The 17,047-nt window shown below is 38.7% G+C and overlaps 1 protein-coding gene across 5 annotated transcripts in view; it reads right to left on the reverse strand.

Moving 5' to 3' along the window:
* Positions 1 to 550: 550 nt before the first annotated feature.
* The window catches only part of LOC119775691 (RNA binding protein fox-1 homolog 2-like), a 76,471-nt gene continuing 59,974 nt past the window's right edge, over positions 551 to 17,047 (reverse strand). For 2 of the 5 annotated variants that reach the window (XM_038273751.1, XM_038273754.1), the window contains 7 exons: positions 12,972 to 13,059; positions 10,580 to 10,636; positions 10,353 to 10,506; positions 9,348 to 9,390; positions 5,572 to 5,675; positions 5,397 to 5,472; positions 551 to 3,254 (listed from right to left, as the gene is read on the reverse strand). In XM_038273751.1, the coding sequence (XP_038129679.1) occupies positions 3,210 to 3,254; positions 5,397 to 5,472; positions 5,572 to 5,675; positions 9,348 to 9,390; positions 10,353 to 10,506; positions 10,580 to 10,636; positions 12,972 to 13,059 (567 nt within the window). In that variant the 3' untranslated portion in view covers positions 551 to 3,209. Of the gene's footprint in view, positions 3,255 to 5,396; positions 5,473 to 5,571; positions 5,676 to 8,865; positions 8,909 to 9,347; positions 9,391 to 10,352; positions 10,507 to 10,579; positions 10,637 to 12,971; positions 13,060 to 17,047 lie in introns of all 5 variants that reach the window. The other 3 variants (XM_038273753.1, XM_038273752.1, XR_005279687.1) reach the window with 3 other exon arrangements.

A 17,047-nucleotide genomic window follows, 5' to 3' on the forward strand; every position in this document is an offset into this window, starting at 1 on the left:
AAGGCTGGAATTAAACCAGATTTCCGAAGTCCTTCGAGATTGATTGTTGGATTTAGGTTTTTACTTTGACTAGACTGGTCTAAGAGATGAATAAGCTGTGAATTAAGCCAGATTTCCAAAGTTCTTCCTCTAGGACTGATATCCAGCATCTTTTCTATCCTGTTGGTTTGACCCCCCCCCCGTCAAATTACAGCTTATTCTCAGGCCTCTGAACTACTTAATATGCTGATGAGGAAACACAAAGAAATGGATCAGCTTGACATATCGCAGGATGCCAGCCTTTTAGTAACCAAGTTGGTCAAACGGTCAATCTGAAAGGGATAACTGCTGTCCTGTCGACATCTTTTACCACCTGAGCCATGGTTCTCTGCAGCTCCTCCAATTCATTCAGAGATACCAAAGTAAAAGTGGCTGAAAAACTTCACTAAGGATTTCAGGAGAAAACACTTTTCCATCGTGCTTCAAAGTAATGAGCTATTTTGTCGGTCATATAAATATATATAAACGCTTGAACAACCGGTGGAGATAAGAAAGCTCTCAAAGACCAGAATAAAAACCAAACAGTTTATTTATTATATACATTCAATAATAATGGAGAGAATAAACAGAAGGCAGACACAAGGATGGAAAAATAAAACAAGAGAAAAAATACACTTATTTATTTTCACTTATTTAAAAATAAAATCACTTGGATAAATGAGCTTTTAAGAGCATGTGAAATAGAAAAGAAACCTTCACATGCAATTCAAACCCATTCATTTACTGCTGTACACAGACTCCCACTGGACTGGCTGGCTGGATAGGAGAACTTTTGCTTCTGAGTTTTTCCATCTCCTCGATTTGTCCTTTTTCTTTTCTCTTTATTTCTTTTGCTGGATTCCCGAAAACAATTTGCCTCAATAAGCAGATATGAGAACGGGCGAATGCGTCGCCCCCACTGCCCTCTAAGCAATCATACAGCTGCTACATTAACTGCCTCGAATGAGTTGAAACCGAATCTAACGCCATCCAACAAGCGCCTGGAGTTTACCGCCATATCTGAGGCCTGAACGAGCATCTCCAGCTCCTCCTTAAACACTTAACGCTGGACGTTCCCTAACATTCCCGTCGCCCTGCATCACATCGCAAAAGCTCTCCGCTCCTCCTGCACCGTAAACACTCCTGTCCTCCTCCAGCACTAGGATTTGAATTCATGCACAAATAAAAAAACAAAAAAAAAACAGAAAGACTGACACCCTTCCTCCCTCGCAAGAGCATGCATAGCAACACTTCAGATAATACTCATAAGGAACAGTAAGACAAAACAATAAAATAACAGAGGTAATGCTTGTCAAAAAATACTAATTGGACCTACTGCACACTGTTCACCATCATACGAAGAAAAAAAAAAGAAAAGCCAAACAAATGGCACACCCTTCATCATGCTGGTCCTTTCCACCCTGAGCGTGCCGTACCCTATAAAAGACAGCCGGAGGGGGTGGTGGGAAGGAGACTGTGTTTTTCTGTCAGCTGATGATTAATGGGTCCCGTTTCTCACCTTCACCGCCCCTCATGCTGTTTCATCATTCTCTAAAAAAAAAAAAAAAAAAAAAAAAACGGTGGACAGCGTTGGACCCTGCATCCTCTCATTTCTACCCACCTTTCTGCTCCCGCTTCCTTTGCCTGCACGTCTACGCTGCGTTTAAGTGCAAGAAAGACAAAAAATACAGAAGCCTCAATAAATTAAGGTTCAATTCCTGTATGTATAAATCACTTCTTCTGCTATTTTAGTTGTTGCTTTGATGACATTTCCCCTTAACTCACATGGTGAAATATTGCAAAATAAAACAAAAATTAAAGAAATACAAGAGGACCCCACAAGAAAAGAAAATCTTTGGAACTGCAAAAGCAATAGGCAAATACTAGCAGTAATGTAGATAGATTCAGCATGGGTTTGGGGGGGGGGTCAGTCATTTTTCTTTTATGACGCCTTCAGAGTCACCGGAAGTAAAACTTAAAACAAGATGAGGAGCTTTGAAACTACAGAAACCTGGTGATGAAATCTATTTTTTTTTTTAAACTTCATCATATAACTGTGACGTCTACATGCTGCAGGATGGTTCTGCTGAACTCATTGGCTGCTCCTGATTGGCTGAATCCTTTTTCCTTTTAGTTGATCCGATCCGCTCCCTCGCCGGAGCTGGAATGTCCCGACGGTCCAGGTTAACGAAAACGTACAAGATCCGAAGGGGGAAATTATAAGTTCATCAGGAGGGGAGGAGCTAAACTTTTTAAAAGGAAAACAATCTTTTTTTTTTTTTTTTCCATTTAGCTTCTTATAAATGGCTGTTAAACTGAGGTAATGCAGAAAAATGATCTTTCCTTGTCACTTTCAAACGTTTTGGAGAACTGATGATCTTAGGTTTTTTGTTGTTGTCTTTTTGGGGGGTTCTTTAACAAAATGAATGAAAATAAAGAAATGCAGTGGGTTATAGTACAAAGCAGTGGTTTTCATCATTGAAATGAAGAACATAATAAAAATCCTATATCTCCTGAATCAAGTACTTGGTTTCATCCATTTCTTTTTCTGTAGATCGTTATTGTAGGTTTGTTATTGTAGCCAGAAAGACGACTGCAGCGGCTCTATGCTCCGTTTAAATGTCAATGTAGTGTTTAAAAACAAAAGTACCTTTTTTTTTTTTTTTTACATTAGTGCTGCGGCAGTTCAGCCTTTCAGTTCAGTCCAACACTGTGAGAGAAAACGGGATACTTGGTTCTCAACGTAGTCGGGTTGGGTCTTACGGGGCAGCTCATCGGGAGGGAAAAAAGGGATTGTAGTGTGTTGGGTCGCTCCGGAACCGAGGTCCCTCTCCGCCTGAGTCCCATTGTGTGTTTTTTTTTTTTTTTTCTTAACAGTCCAAAGTCCTGTTCTGGAGTTCAAATCATCCAGCTTCATACTTGGGAGATGCTTATCACAGTTTTTATTTACTTGATTTTTGTTCCTCCAACTGATTCCATGTCGGCGACAGAAAAGAAGGAGAGAGAAGGAGAGAGTTTGGTTTTGGTGACCTGGCGACGACCACGAAAAGAACGAGAGGGGGAAGTAAGAAGAGTGCTGTCACTATTATAGTCTGCCTGCAGATAAAATGGAGGGGAGGCTCCTGCCAAAACACAGAGCTTCAGAGGGAGCTTTGGAGCAAAGTGGAATTCCTTGGATGGGTTTTGTGGCTTTAGTATGGAGCAAACCTGCTGTATCCCGCTCGGTATAAACTAGCCTGAAAGACAAAGGGGAGAGAAGGAGATTAGGAAATTAGACATTGAAAATATATATATATATTTAGAGTGGTGCGTTTCAAGGTGCGCTCACAGCAAGCAATTTACATGTAAACGCACATTTAAGAGTGAATTAAAGGGGAAAAAAAGTGTCTAGAGTTGGAAAATCTAAACGTCCCACAGAGGGGCAGGAGTGGGCCGGAATAACAAGCGACTGACGCCAGCAGAACCAAGCATGGCGCAGAAGGAACCCACCTTTCACAATTTAATCCCTGAGCCACATTCTTCCATCAATTTTTATTTGGCATTTAGACAAACTTAGGTTCAAACCTGTAGTATTTTGAGAAAAAGAGTAGATACCAGTTTTTTAAATCATTGTTATCAGTGATTCCCTAATTTTACTAAAGAATATTTGAATGTTTTATATGAGATTCAACATGTATTGAGATCAAAAGGATTTGATCTGGTTTTAAACCCAGTAAAACAAGTAAAAAAGTCTGAACTGAAACAATAATAGGTGAAATATTCCTGCCTTTAATTTTCTGACAGGAGCTAGAATTCATTTGGACTAAAAAACAAAGTTGTGTTTAGAAAACTAAAAATAAAAGTAATCTTCAGAAAATCTGAATTTTAGGATAGACCAAAACTTTTTATTCGGTCTAATCCAGACTCTAATAGAAAATCTAACAGTATAAATTAATTTAGCTCAATCAGTGAGCGACGGTTCCTAAATTAAACAAGGTCAAAGTTTGTTTTCTCATGATTACTGAAGAGTTTTTTTCCCCGCAGAGAGGAAACTGTAATAGAAGACAGGCGACCAATAGTTGAATATATTGAGCATTAGAAGCCAATAAAACTGAATAAAGCAGTTTTATCAGATGACACAGAGCAGAGATTTAGCAGGTTCTGGTCCTTTTGTCTTGTTGTGGCTGAAAAAGAGCCGTCCTCCACAGGATTTATGTCCAGCAAGGAGCAAAATGACCAGAAGCAGGATGTGGCTGATATAATAGGCTGAATGAATCACAACAAGTTAACTTTTTATAATTTCTTTTTTAATTTTATGGAATATGCTGTATTATCAAAACTTTTTTACACCTTAAAAATCTAGTGGTTAAAAGTATGGATCAACATTCTCCAATTAACACTTGTTAGCGGAGGCTAACTGTGCTAACAATGCTAACAAACGATGTTAAAGAAAGAAAAGCAGAACTCTAATTTAGGTGTTTTTAAGGCTGCTGCATACAAGGCGTGACGTCGTCTCTGATGGTGATATTAACCAAAAAAAAAATATATATAATAATGGCAGGATAATAACATAAAAATAAAAAACAAGGTGCCAGCTGGTCATAAAATTCCCTAATTAAAAATTGGCCTAAAACCAGATTCTCTATTATCTCTACTGACTAGTGATGGGTCCAACAACGCCGATGGGTCGGTGGATGCGTGGAGCCCATAGGGCTAAACACTGTATCGTTTCAAGAACGTCATGTGACTGATACAGAAGTTGTTTCAAACTGACTGACAGACTAAACTGTGGTTAAAAACGTAAATTTTAACATGATGCATCTTCTAAAAAAAAAAAAAAGGCTAATCTTTTGCAATTTATCATTAAAATGATCAAGAATTTTGGGGCAGCCTAAAAGGCACAGGAAGGTTTCAGCCGTTACGATTTTATTTTAATTTTCTCATTGTGTCATACTTTTCCTCTTAATTATCACTCAACTCATCTGAATTTAAGTTAATTTCAAATTGACTCTTTTTTTACTTACTGTTTTTTTTCTGTACTTATTGTTTTAAAAATATGATTTAAATATCTTAGTCCACAAGCATCCTCATTCACATTTTCCCCTAAATTGTTACGTTATATGTTTACATTATTTATTGGCTGCATCTAAAAATATCAAAGATATGTTTTTAATCTAAATATAGACATACAATATACCCTACAATAACTTAAATTATATAATTTTACTAGGTCATCAAATCAAATAAGTTTAGTCAAATCAGCTGCCTGTAGTGGCTTTAAATGTCCAGCAGGTGTCAGTATTCTGTGAGACAGTATCAATTCAGTATGAATACAGTTTGGCGATGTGTTGAAACGCTTCAAGATGATAAGGCAACCATCCCAGGATCAGACTTCTTACCATGGCTCCCACTCCGTACGCGGCAGCAGCTGGAGTTAAAGCGTGGTACGGATCTGTAGTGTAAACCCGGCCATAACTAAAAACAAAACAGCAGAAAACAAGGTTAGAACGGCTAATTTTTATTCAGGATCAAGCAGGCCTCATCTTTAGTGATGCATTTATATAAACGTCTCACCTGTCACTGTAGGCGGCAGCGGCGGCGGTTGCCCCGGTTACGGCAGCAGGCTGGGCGTAGCGATATGCAGCGGCGGCCGCGGCGGCAGCAGCAGGATAGCCTCCCTGGAGACACACACACCCACAGACAACTAACTGGCACGGCTTCAGGGAGGAAACAGCTGCAGTGACTGATTAAATACTTAGGACCAATCTATATTTAGCAAAGTTTAAAAAAAGGTTTCCATTTTATTATATAAAAGCTGTATTGTAATGCTAGAAATGTCATAAATGAAATAAATAAAAAGCACAATGGCTCAGTGTGAGACAGAAGAGGAGACAGAGGACATTGGAGTGTCAGAATTACTGTAGAGTAACTAAAGGGAAGAGGGAGGGAAAGAAGTGGAAGAGAGAATGCCAAACAGCGCCGGGAACAAAGGAAACTCAAAAAAAAAAAAAAAAAAAAAAAAGAGTAAGCTAAACATCACAGGGATGAAAATGTTGATCAGACCGATGTTACAAATACTGTTGGTGAACTTAAGACATAAAAAAGGATTAAAAGCTGGAAACCAAAGTCAGACACACTCACACAAGCCCAGACAGACACCAAAATCACCTCTTTGCTCAGAGACTCCATGCATGACCCAGAATTACAATTCAGACCTCAACAACAACAACAACAAAACAAACACCCCACTGCATTTGAACCTGACGTGAATGTGAGATCAGAGCAGCCAAAAAGCAGAAATCTGAGATTTTTCTCAGCTTCCTGCAGGAGATGAAGCGGCAGCAGAGGCAAGGGGGGTTATTCATGGATGGGGGGGGCTGCCGTGTGGTAGTTAGCCTGCATGGAGCAGCTGATCAGCACATGCCTCAACTATTAGCTATTAACATGAGGGGTTGAGTCTCCATTTCACGCTGATGAAGAGATCAAATTCTTGCAGAAAAACTGCGTCTGGATGAGACGTGTTTTGTTTTTAATGCTTCAAATCAGCAACATGTCTTTAATGTAAACCCGGCTAAAGATTGGCTATAACGCTAAACATCAGACACATATTTCTCCTTTAATCAGGAAAATTATTCAGAGTTTTTGTTGTTGCCTGCATTGGTTTGCAGCAGTCAGTCAGGTCGTCTCTAAACCTTTCATTTGCTCCAATTCTAAATCAATCTCACCAAATTATAAAGCAGAGTGATATAAACGTTCAATTTGACAGAAAATACCCGTTATTGCTGACTGCGTGTCACTAAGCAATGATCAGGCACCGGTTTAAATGTTTTAATAGAACTAAAACGGTTTAGATTGTTTGAGACTTTTCTTAAAGGGACAGGTGGCATATTGCAGAGTTTTTTTTAGATTTTTAGTTGTCTGCAATGAAACCAGATGTTTTAACGGTTCAGATATTATTAAAATCAGATCGAACACTTCAATTTATAATAAAGTCAAGACAGTAAGAATGGAGATGTCAGACATATACAGCTGGATCTACGTATGTAGCCACACTTAGGAATTATGGCAAAGATTTGAAGGGAAAAAAAACCCCAAAAAAATTGTTTATTGCAGTAGCAACATCTTAACTAGAGCCTATTTATTTAAAGAGGAGCAAAAACATTTTATAAATGAGAAATAATTCTAGTCTCATCATTGGTACCTGAGAATAATCCATATGAAAGAAAATTTTTTTTTTTTTATTTATGTTTTCCTGGATAAAGTTGGTCAGTTGTTTCTAATATTTAGCTTAGTGTTTCCTCAGCAGGTAAAATAAATGTGGCACAGAGGCAGCAGAAAGGACCATGACCCATATTTATCAATGCATCGCTCACAGTGAGCAGGATTGTAATGGCAATAAAAATTTCTAAGGTTCACAGTACAGAGACCAGGTCTTTATAAAAACTTTAAGACCGTCTTTTGTTTATTTAGGATTTTCTGTGGAGTTTTTCTGGTGTTTTGACTGCAACTGGGAGCCTCGACTGGACAGAACTGAGATTTGGCTTTAAGGCAACAAAGAATAAATGTGTAGGGGGGAAAAAACACTTAATATCCATGGTTTAGTAAAGTGGAGGATCCTTAATGCTGCGGGACTCTTCCTCTTTATAAGATCCAGGGAAGCTTAACATTCTAACTAGGGCTTCAACTAACAATTAATTTATCTGCTGATTCGTTTTCTGATTATTTGATTAATAATTGGAGAACAAAACCTGCCATGAAGAACAAATAATACAGAATTTAAACCAAGCTAAACTAAAACATTGCCTCTTATGAAGTTCTTCTTAGAGCTTATTAGAGGACAAAAAAAATGGCTTTTCAGTTTAAATGCAAAGTATTTATATATTTTTATAAATTTGCCATAATTACTGGTCTTAATGGTTAAGTCTTTAAGCTTACAGTATGTTTTAGTTTGTATATCTCCAGTTAACAATGAATTAATAACTAACTAAATCGATGATTTTGTCAATAACTGATTAATTCACATTAATCTGATGAATCATTTAAGCACTAGTTGGTAATATAAAACCATTGTAGAATACCTGAGGTTATATATAAATGTATTTCGATTCTCCCAGTAGGTTTAAAGTAAATCGTCACAGAGTCCTTTAACTGGAAAATGATAAAGGAAATGTGCTCAAATCAGCAAGGAATATTTTAAAAAAGCGAAATCAAGCAGGACTTCTGATGATCTGGAGATGGTGCAAAAGAAAAAAAAAAAAAAATCACTGATGCTTTAGGAGAAGAGCTCTGATACTAAATGTAACAGCAGGGGGAACCAATAACTTTGCACCTGGTAATTATGTCAAAATAGTTTTCTGTAAAAATATTTTGTCTTTCTTTATGGCTGATATGATCAACTCAAATTAAATGCTTTTTTGACTGCAATAAAAACTGATTTTAATTTGGTGCATTCTAAACATGAGACCAGCTCTCAGAGTCAAATGCAAATATTGCAACTCAAACCTCCGGACCATAAATGCAGGATTTAATCTTTTCTCCGCCAGCAAGGAAACAAATTGCTTATATCTAATTTTACTTGCAGAACAGCCAAACAGAGAAGAGAGACCAGCTTCTCTTTTGAATCTACTGAGAGGAAGAGTATGTGCAATCGTTTTTAGTAGTGGTTTAGTCAACAAACAAACATTTCCCCCCTTTTCCACAACTTGAAGGATTCAGTGAGTTAGTAGAAAAATAAAGCAAACTCCAAGACAATTTCTCAACTAAAAGACGACATGTTCCAGATCAGATCAGAGGATGATTCTTAAGATCAGAGCAGGTAGTAAAAGTCAAACAATGCACACTGTAGGTTCGATGGTGAGGTGACCCTACCTGAGGCAATCTGGGACTAAGGACTGAGTCCTGTAACACTAGTCTATAGAGAGAACAGAAACAGCCGTTGTCAACCTGGATACACACACACTCGCACAGCCACACTCTCAAACACTGATGCACACTGCAGCATCCACCCACAAAGCAGCCTTTGTAGTGGAGTTTCAGATCCTGCATCCTATAATCAAGACGTTCTTTATTTACTCATCTGGTAATATTTTTAAACCCAGACAGATCCGTTTGTTCCACTATTTTTACTTCAACCAACAAAAAGCCCATGGGCATGATTCATCTTGCATGTTGTGAAAATTTGTGACACATTTCATCAATTCCACCATGATACAGGCAGCTCTGTGCGCGCATGACTGGATGCACATGCAGAATCACCCCCAGAGGGACAGAAAAAACAACACACAGAGCAGAGAGAAGGCCGTGAGGGTAGGGACAGAGATGACGTGTTGTTTGGAAGTGAATTTACTTACATATAAGTCTGCAGCTCCGTAAAACCCATCCTGATACACCACCCTGAGAACAGGGGGGGAACATGGCAGATGTAGGGAGAAGGTACAGGAGGGAGGGTGTGGTGGAGGGAGGGGAGGGGTGCAAACGGAGTAGTGCACAGTCCCAAAAAAAAAACCCAAGGTGGATGAGGATCAAAAAACACAGCATAAAAAAGAGGGGGGAAGAGAGAGAGGAGAAAAACAGAGAAAAAGTGTTATTTCACACCCATGCAGCATGCAGAGGAAATACAACTTCCATTTGAGCTCCACGAATGCAGCTGGAAACTAATAACATCCCACTGCCAGGGCTAATATATGAAATGATTTTACATGTGACCGTAAAGCGTGACTGTTCCACTGCTACAAGAAAACCAAAGCTATAGAGAGCTGCTTTGTTCGGGTCACTTTCCAGGGAATGATGACTGAAGGTGGAGCCGATTTGGAGAGAGTATTTCCTGCATCCTCCAAATTTCATCGCCCCAAATTCAGTTTAATCATATCATAGTAAAACATAAATCATTGAAATCTGCTTTGATCATAGTGTAAATGCAGCCGCAACCCCATTAGCCCATCATCACAGCACAATGACATGCACAGTTTACAGAAAACAGAATGAGGCACTACTGGTTCAGGAGCAGCAAACCTGTGTGACTGCGTTTGTACTGTCACTAAATATGCTTTGTGTGTGCTTATGCAAATCTGCTGACTGGGGTGTCTGTTTATTCAAATCACGCTCTGTGGTGTAATCCAATCAGAGCAGAACTGCTCTTGATTGCTTGTGAACAGATGGAAAGATCTGCCAACTGGATGGCTGGAAAGAACCTGGATAATTGTGGAGCGTGATGACTGAATGAGCACTTGAGTCAGACAGAGACCTTGGCAAACAGATTTAGTCAAGCACTGCATAAAACAGTTTATTTAAAAAAAATATTTCTAAAACAGAAAGACATCCCAGATAGCGGCACAGATGAGTCAGATTTTCATTACCCAGGGTAGGCAGGGATGGCAGGCTGAGGCACAGCAGCCCTGACGGCGCTGTAAACGGGCCGACCTCGGCCCCTGAGGTGGGCACCGCGGAAAGCTGCTGCAGCTGTTGTGGCTGCTGCTGCCGCTGCTGCGGTTGGGTAGGGAAACCCTGGCACTGAAAGGGCATAACGTGAAATTAGTTAAGCACTTTGATGAGAAGTACAATGAGAGGAAGGGGTCTCCCTTACCTGCGTAGATCTCAGGTCCATACACAGCTCCCACCATGGGACTAAGTTTCCAACCTGCTGATAATTAGACAGAAAATTTGGATTAAATGAAATAATGAATAAGAAAAAAAAAGATTGAGCTACTTAACATAAACAGTATGATTTATTTCACATATTGACCATTTAGTCCAATGCTTTATGATAATTTATATGGTTTAAACTTATGCTAAGTTCACATCGCAAGCAGCAGAGGCAGCAGAAGCAGCTAGTTTTATTGCAAAATCAATGGTTGACGTGCATCTTAGTGCAGCAAAAGGTCCTGCAGCGCGTCTGAGCAGCTTAAGAAGCGCATCATGAGCTTCTGACGCATGTCATGTGCTTCAGAAGCATCAGCTGCTGGATTTGGAAAAATTGAACTTTTGCTGCTCAACATGCCACATCAACCAATCACAGAGACTAATCGGGGAGCTGGCAGGGAGACAGACACAGCGCTGCTAATGCGAATCGCTGTGATCACTCCTCTGAAACAGTTCATTAACGCCTAAATTACCTTAAATTGTCGAAACCTGCCGGCAAAATATGCTCGAATTTTTTATACTGGTGCCTGCAGTTTGGATTACGTACATAAAAAATGCTAACATTTACTTCCAGCCGCCGCGAACAGTAGTGGAAAACCGCAAAGAGGCGACTGGGCCAGAGGCCGCTGTTGAACGGGATTCCTCACGACAGCACACCGCCGGCGTACGGGGGTCTAAGCAGCTCCGACAGCGAAATAATGATTGAATGCAGGATCGTATTCTTCATAAACTGAGTGCACAGATGAAGTTTTCAGCCAGACTTTTTCACTTAAAAACATTAAAACTGTTTGTTACCCACTGATCACAGCATATATAGCTACGATTGTTACAGGGAAAGAAAGGATAGGGTAGCTCCACCCAATGCGCATCAGATCCACTTTTCAACTGCACAGCTAGGGCAGTAAAGATGCTTCAGCTGTGCGTCAGAACTAAACTTTTACAAGCATAAAAAATGAAGCACTGCTCACGCTAAAACGTGCTGCTTGCGGTTTGAAAGTAGCATTAGATCAGCATATAATAATTCACCCTATATTTAAGTGACTATATATCAGGTATTGTGCAAATAGTAATTACAAAAATAAATTTGCTAATTGTAAACACTGTAACTCCAAAAACACGTTATTTGATCAAAAGTTTTTACCCTTCAATAAGGTGGCTTATTGGTCATATCGAAATTCTTACATTTCGCAAAACAGCAATGAAAACAGTTTTTCACATCACGTGTCACGTGATTTGCAAAGTTCTGGACCTTACTGCCTTGTTAAAAGACAAAGAAGACTGGAAGTAGTTACAGGATGATGGCGCCCCCTAGGGCTTTGGATGAAAGGTGGATATATCTCATGTGTCCACATCCACAGCTGCCATGTTATTAGAGTTACCACAACAACAAACGTAATCACGTGTTTAATTGCATGCGTTATTCAATGGAAATACCGCAATAGTGAGACTTCGCATTTTAAAATTTAGCAGAACATCGACATTGTTTTTGCACATTTCTGTAATGGAAAAGCAACTAACGTAGCTTTTAACATCTACTGGTTAATTTGCATAAATAGCAGCCCAGCTAATACAATAATATTACCAAATGATTGTATTTTATGTTGAATAATGTTGGCTGTTGTAAGCAAACAAGTTATTACCAGCAGGCTGATTAATGCTAACATACTATTTAGCTAGCTGCAGTCTAAATTATGCAAAGTAACTGGAAGGATATTAGTAGCATTTTAGCTAATGTTACCATATTAGCTGATGACAGTATTCTAAAAATTTGCATAGTATACAGTGTTAGCTATGGTTAGCTCAAGGGATATTGGTAGAAAGCGATATAATGGTAGCAACAATGGGTAGCATATTAGTAAATGATTGATATTTTATGTAACCGTTGTAGGTAACATTAGCTACCTCTAGCCAACATGCTATGAGAAGCATGTTAGCATCCCACAATTTACCCTTCTGTTTTTTTAAGCTAACTCTGCAATGTTATGACTTTATGCTAGTCTGCTTCTTCCTTCGAGTTGAAGTTGCATCTCACAAATCTAGTTTCAGTTTTATTTGTGGTAAAATTCTGCTTCAGTTCAGCTTCTTTGTCAGTTTGGTTAAGCAATTCAGCTTCTTGCATTTAAAAGAAATGCATCATCTGAGTTGATGGCGTGCTTTACGCCATTACTGTAAAGCTACACCACAGGCAGTTTTAAAAGGGGATCATGTGTAATGGGTAAACAAACATTTCAAGTAAGCAGCGATGTAAAAGTGGGCATTTGTGTCCAACTGCCTCTCTCCATGTGCTGGTTTGGGCTTTCAGGCCCAGTGTTAGTGTGCGTCACTGCAGTTGTTACCATAGGGCAGCGTGCCGAGAGCCTCTCCATTAGGGTAAGGGCTGACGATTTTCTTGTTAGTCATCACCCTGGCGGTGGCATTATTCACCTGGGAGGGAGGGAGGAGCAGACAGTCAAGCGTAAAGACAACAGAGGAAGAGAAAATTAGCACACAAACTCAAAAATGGGTCAAGGCTGATGTATATGTTTGCTTTAACACTAAAGCATAATTAATGTGTATATTGCTAATGATGAAGCCTGCCTTTGACTGTTTCATTTGGTGTGCTACAACAATTCATCACTAAAGATGCTAGTTGGGTTGCTTTTATCAACATCTATTTTCTAATTTTAATATCTTAGCTCTATGGCGCTTCATTCTAATACAAAGAAGGGGATATGGCGGTGTGTTGTGGTATATTTTAATCAAACTTTATTAAGAAAAACTTCATAACGTCTGTACCTGGGGAATTTTCAAGAATCGAAAAACATAGGCAAACATTAATAACTTATTTTGAAGTGATATAGATTTTTTTCTTCTTCCTATCAGTACACACAACAAACCCAAGTATGGATGGAGGTTTTTCTTATAGAAGAAATATTAAAGCTAGCCATCTCCCTATCGTCTCCAAAATTATTTAGAAGCTTCAGGAAAGAAAGCTTTAATACACTATTGCGTTAAGAGAGCAAGATTTTCAGCAGATAACAGGAAGGCTCAACATTTACAGCTGAGTGGCTCTGTGTTATTTCGATTTCAGCTTATATGTCATGGATTATCTCAGATCTGGAAATTAAAGCAGTCTTTCCAAATCTTAGTTAAAGTGAGGTAGTATAGGTTTAGGGACTGCTGTTCACAGATTTTGATGCTAACAATGCTATCTGGGGAAAGACAGTTTAAAGTGTGGAAGTCTTATGTTTTTTCTTCCTACCTATATATAACCAATTTATTTATAACTATTTTCAACTGCTAATTCTTCACATTTATTGAGATAGGTCAGAAAGTTAAATAACAATGACTGGAATAAACCAGAACTAAGCCTAAAATCTCTGATCAGTACATCTCTAGTTTATATGAACTTAAGATTGCTACAGAAACTAATAAGTCAGCCACCCTCAGCATGTTTCCTTAATATTACAGGTGCTGACAGGAAAATATTAGGTTTCCTTTTAAGCTGGATTTTTAAAAAACATCTAAGACACCATTAGAGCACCTAGCTAAATGTTCAGGAAGGTACCACCCGTGAAGCTCTGTGCTTATCATAAGAGTAGATTATGCCAAACTGTTTTGTTAATGGGGTGACTATTTACCATCAGAGTTCAAACCAGCTAGGCCGGTTCAACATGTGACTTATGAAAAGATCAAGCTTGAAGGATAAAGTGTTGATCATTCATTTAAGAAACAAAAAACCTGACTGTGAATCAGTTGGGTATTATTGTGTCAGTTGTCTGACCTAAAGTCTCAGCAGTGTGGGATTAGAACATCACCAAAGGGCAGTTAAATTATATTTTAAAAGTGACAACTCAACTCTGTGTCTGTGTTTATGTTTGATGGCATAAGTGGATGGAGGTTATTAAGGGGAATTTCAGTCATGCAACAAAAAGCAAGCTGTGCTCGAGATTTTTGGTGGTTTGATATACAGAGATGTAAGATGGTGACGCAGGATAGTAAACTGAGCTATGTTTTCAGCATGCACAGATGAACACATTGGGGCTTTGATGGTGTGTGTATGTACTGTGGATGCTAGCTGTTATTTCAGTCCAAATTATTTTTGCTGTTTTTAATCCAAGATGGCTGATAATCTCCTCTCTGCGCTTCAAAGGCTTCCACTTTGGTCCCTTGATGTATCCTTATATTCCTTTGATGGGCTTTAAGCGAGGGAGACTAGCTCTACATAATAACACACCCTGTCTGAGAGTGCTGCGGAGGTTGCACATTTGACTGTTTAGAAAGCGAAAGATTAATGACCTTTTGGCAAGACTCAAAGAGAGGGTGTGCTTGCATGCGACAAAGAAGGAGAGCACTAGAGACAGGCCGAGGAATGAGAGTGATCGTGCATGCACACACACTGCTTTGCAATTTAGGGGACTATTAAAGCCTCGGCTGCTGTTCGCAATGCCTCTCCCGGTGAGTCATGTTCTTTATCTGCAGCATTTCATTCAAATGGAAATGAGGTGTACCTCATTTTTCCCTCATTGCAGATGACAAGGTCAGCAGCAAATGATTCAATTAGCCTGGGCTAGCTAGCTTGAATTACACGTTTTAAATGTTACAGTACAGAAAGATTTTCTAAAATGTAAATTAGATTAATTAAAATGATCCAAAATAAAGCTACATTTTTGGTCTACAGATATTAAGAAGGTGCTTCCTAATGTGTTTAGTTTGAGCTAGCTGTTTATAGTTTAGTTTGTGTATAGGGATATACGTTGCAACCCTTGAACTTTCCCTCATTCTATGACAACCAATATCCTCTGTGTTATATATCTGGGTTTAATGTGATAGACCCACACAACGAAGCCGAATAAAAATGATAGATGGCTTACAAGACTTTAAAATATAATCTGAAAGGTGTGAATTTTCATTCCCTGGCAACGGAAACACCAATTTAGACATTTTCAGAGGAGCAGAGGAAAAGAAAGAATGAGGTCCTGTTTTAAATTTATCACAAGACATTTACCACCACAGCAACTTCTGGTTCTACATGCAGGATGGCGTATGTGAGGACACTGTTTCATTAGAAATATATCATTTCAAAAATATAATATTTTGACCATGTTTCTTTTTTTTATAACCCGAATCCCCTGGATATACATGGCATTCTAGCCGGGGAAACAGGTGCAATATGTAAAATATTTCCCTCGGTAAGAATCTAACGCTAAATACCATCTGTAAAACCTGCCATTGCTGTGGGATCTTTTTCTCCCCAGAGACTGGAAATTAAGAGTTAATGAGGCAAAATAGAGCAGCAAAGAAACAAATATAAATGCATGTTACTTTTTAGATTAGTAAAGTTTTACCATCATAATCTTGTGCTACTTTGTGTTGGTCTTTCACATTAAATTCAGCAAAAGGAAACACAACTTGTGGTTGTAATTCATCAATATGCAGAAATGTATAAAAACTGTCCCAAGGCAAAGCAATACACAATAATAACTGTATTTAGGTCATGCGTAATCAATGAAACAGGATATGACAACACATGCAATTCAGCAGAGACCAATATGGAAGAAAGAGATTGATCAAAAACATTCATCCTTTCTCATCCCACTTTTGCCCTCCCAGTCCAGCCTGGCAGATAGATCCGGACAAAGATCAAATCACATTTCCATATGAAACCAAACTTGTGGGGTTTACGTACCTAAAAGAATAAATGCAGTTTAAATGAAATATAAAAGAGAGGGAGAGAAAGAGGGGGTGCAAAAACATTTTTTTTTGACAAAATTAATAATCATCTAACAACAAAAAAAAAGTTGCACACAGCCATATACGGGTGCATCACATGACCCAGAGTGAGTTACAAACTGAAATATACCAACAAAACGAAATTCAGCCAATCAGCAAGCTTTGGATGCACAATTAAAACCAATCAAAACAATCTGAGCACTCCCACATCAAACACATACGAGACAAAGATGAGACGGGTAGGTTAGGGGTGAGGGATGCAGGTGAGGGGTAAAGAGACGGAGCCAGTCCGTATTCAGAAACAGGGACACACAAAGATGAAAAAGAGGGAAAATAAGATTACACAAGCAACACAAGAAAAAAATAACAGTTTAAAATGTATATAAAAATATATACCAAAGTGCATCATTCAAATAAAGCAATTACATTTGGTGACCATTCTCCTGAAAAATCTTATTATATGTGGTGGGTTGAGAAACAGAGCACCAAAGGATGGAAGGAACCGAGAGACAGAGAGACACAGAAGGAGAGATAAAGGTCCAGTAGAGGTAAAGAGAAAGAGTTAGAAAGAGAGGAATAGATAGCAATTCTCATTCCAGAAAAACGAGGAAAGTAAAATAAACATGAGACACTTTGCCAGGCATTAAAATTGTGTGTCACAAAAGGACCAGTACACTGTAACTACTGCTACTAATACTAA

The sequence above is a fragment of the Cyprinodon tularosa genome, unplaced genomic scaffold, assembly GCF_016077235.1.
Source record: "Cyprinodon tularosa strain WSP-4 unplaced genomic scaffold, ASM1607723v1 ctg89, whole genome shotgun sequence".
NCBI classification, from domain to species: domain Eukaryota; kingdom Metazoa; phylum Chordata; class Actinopteri; order Cyprinodontiformes; family Cyprinodontidae; genus Cyprinodon; species Cyprinodon tularosa.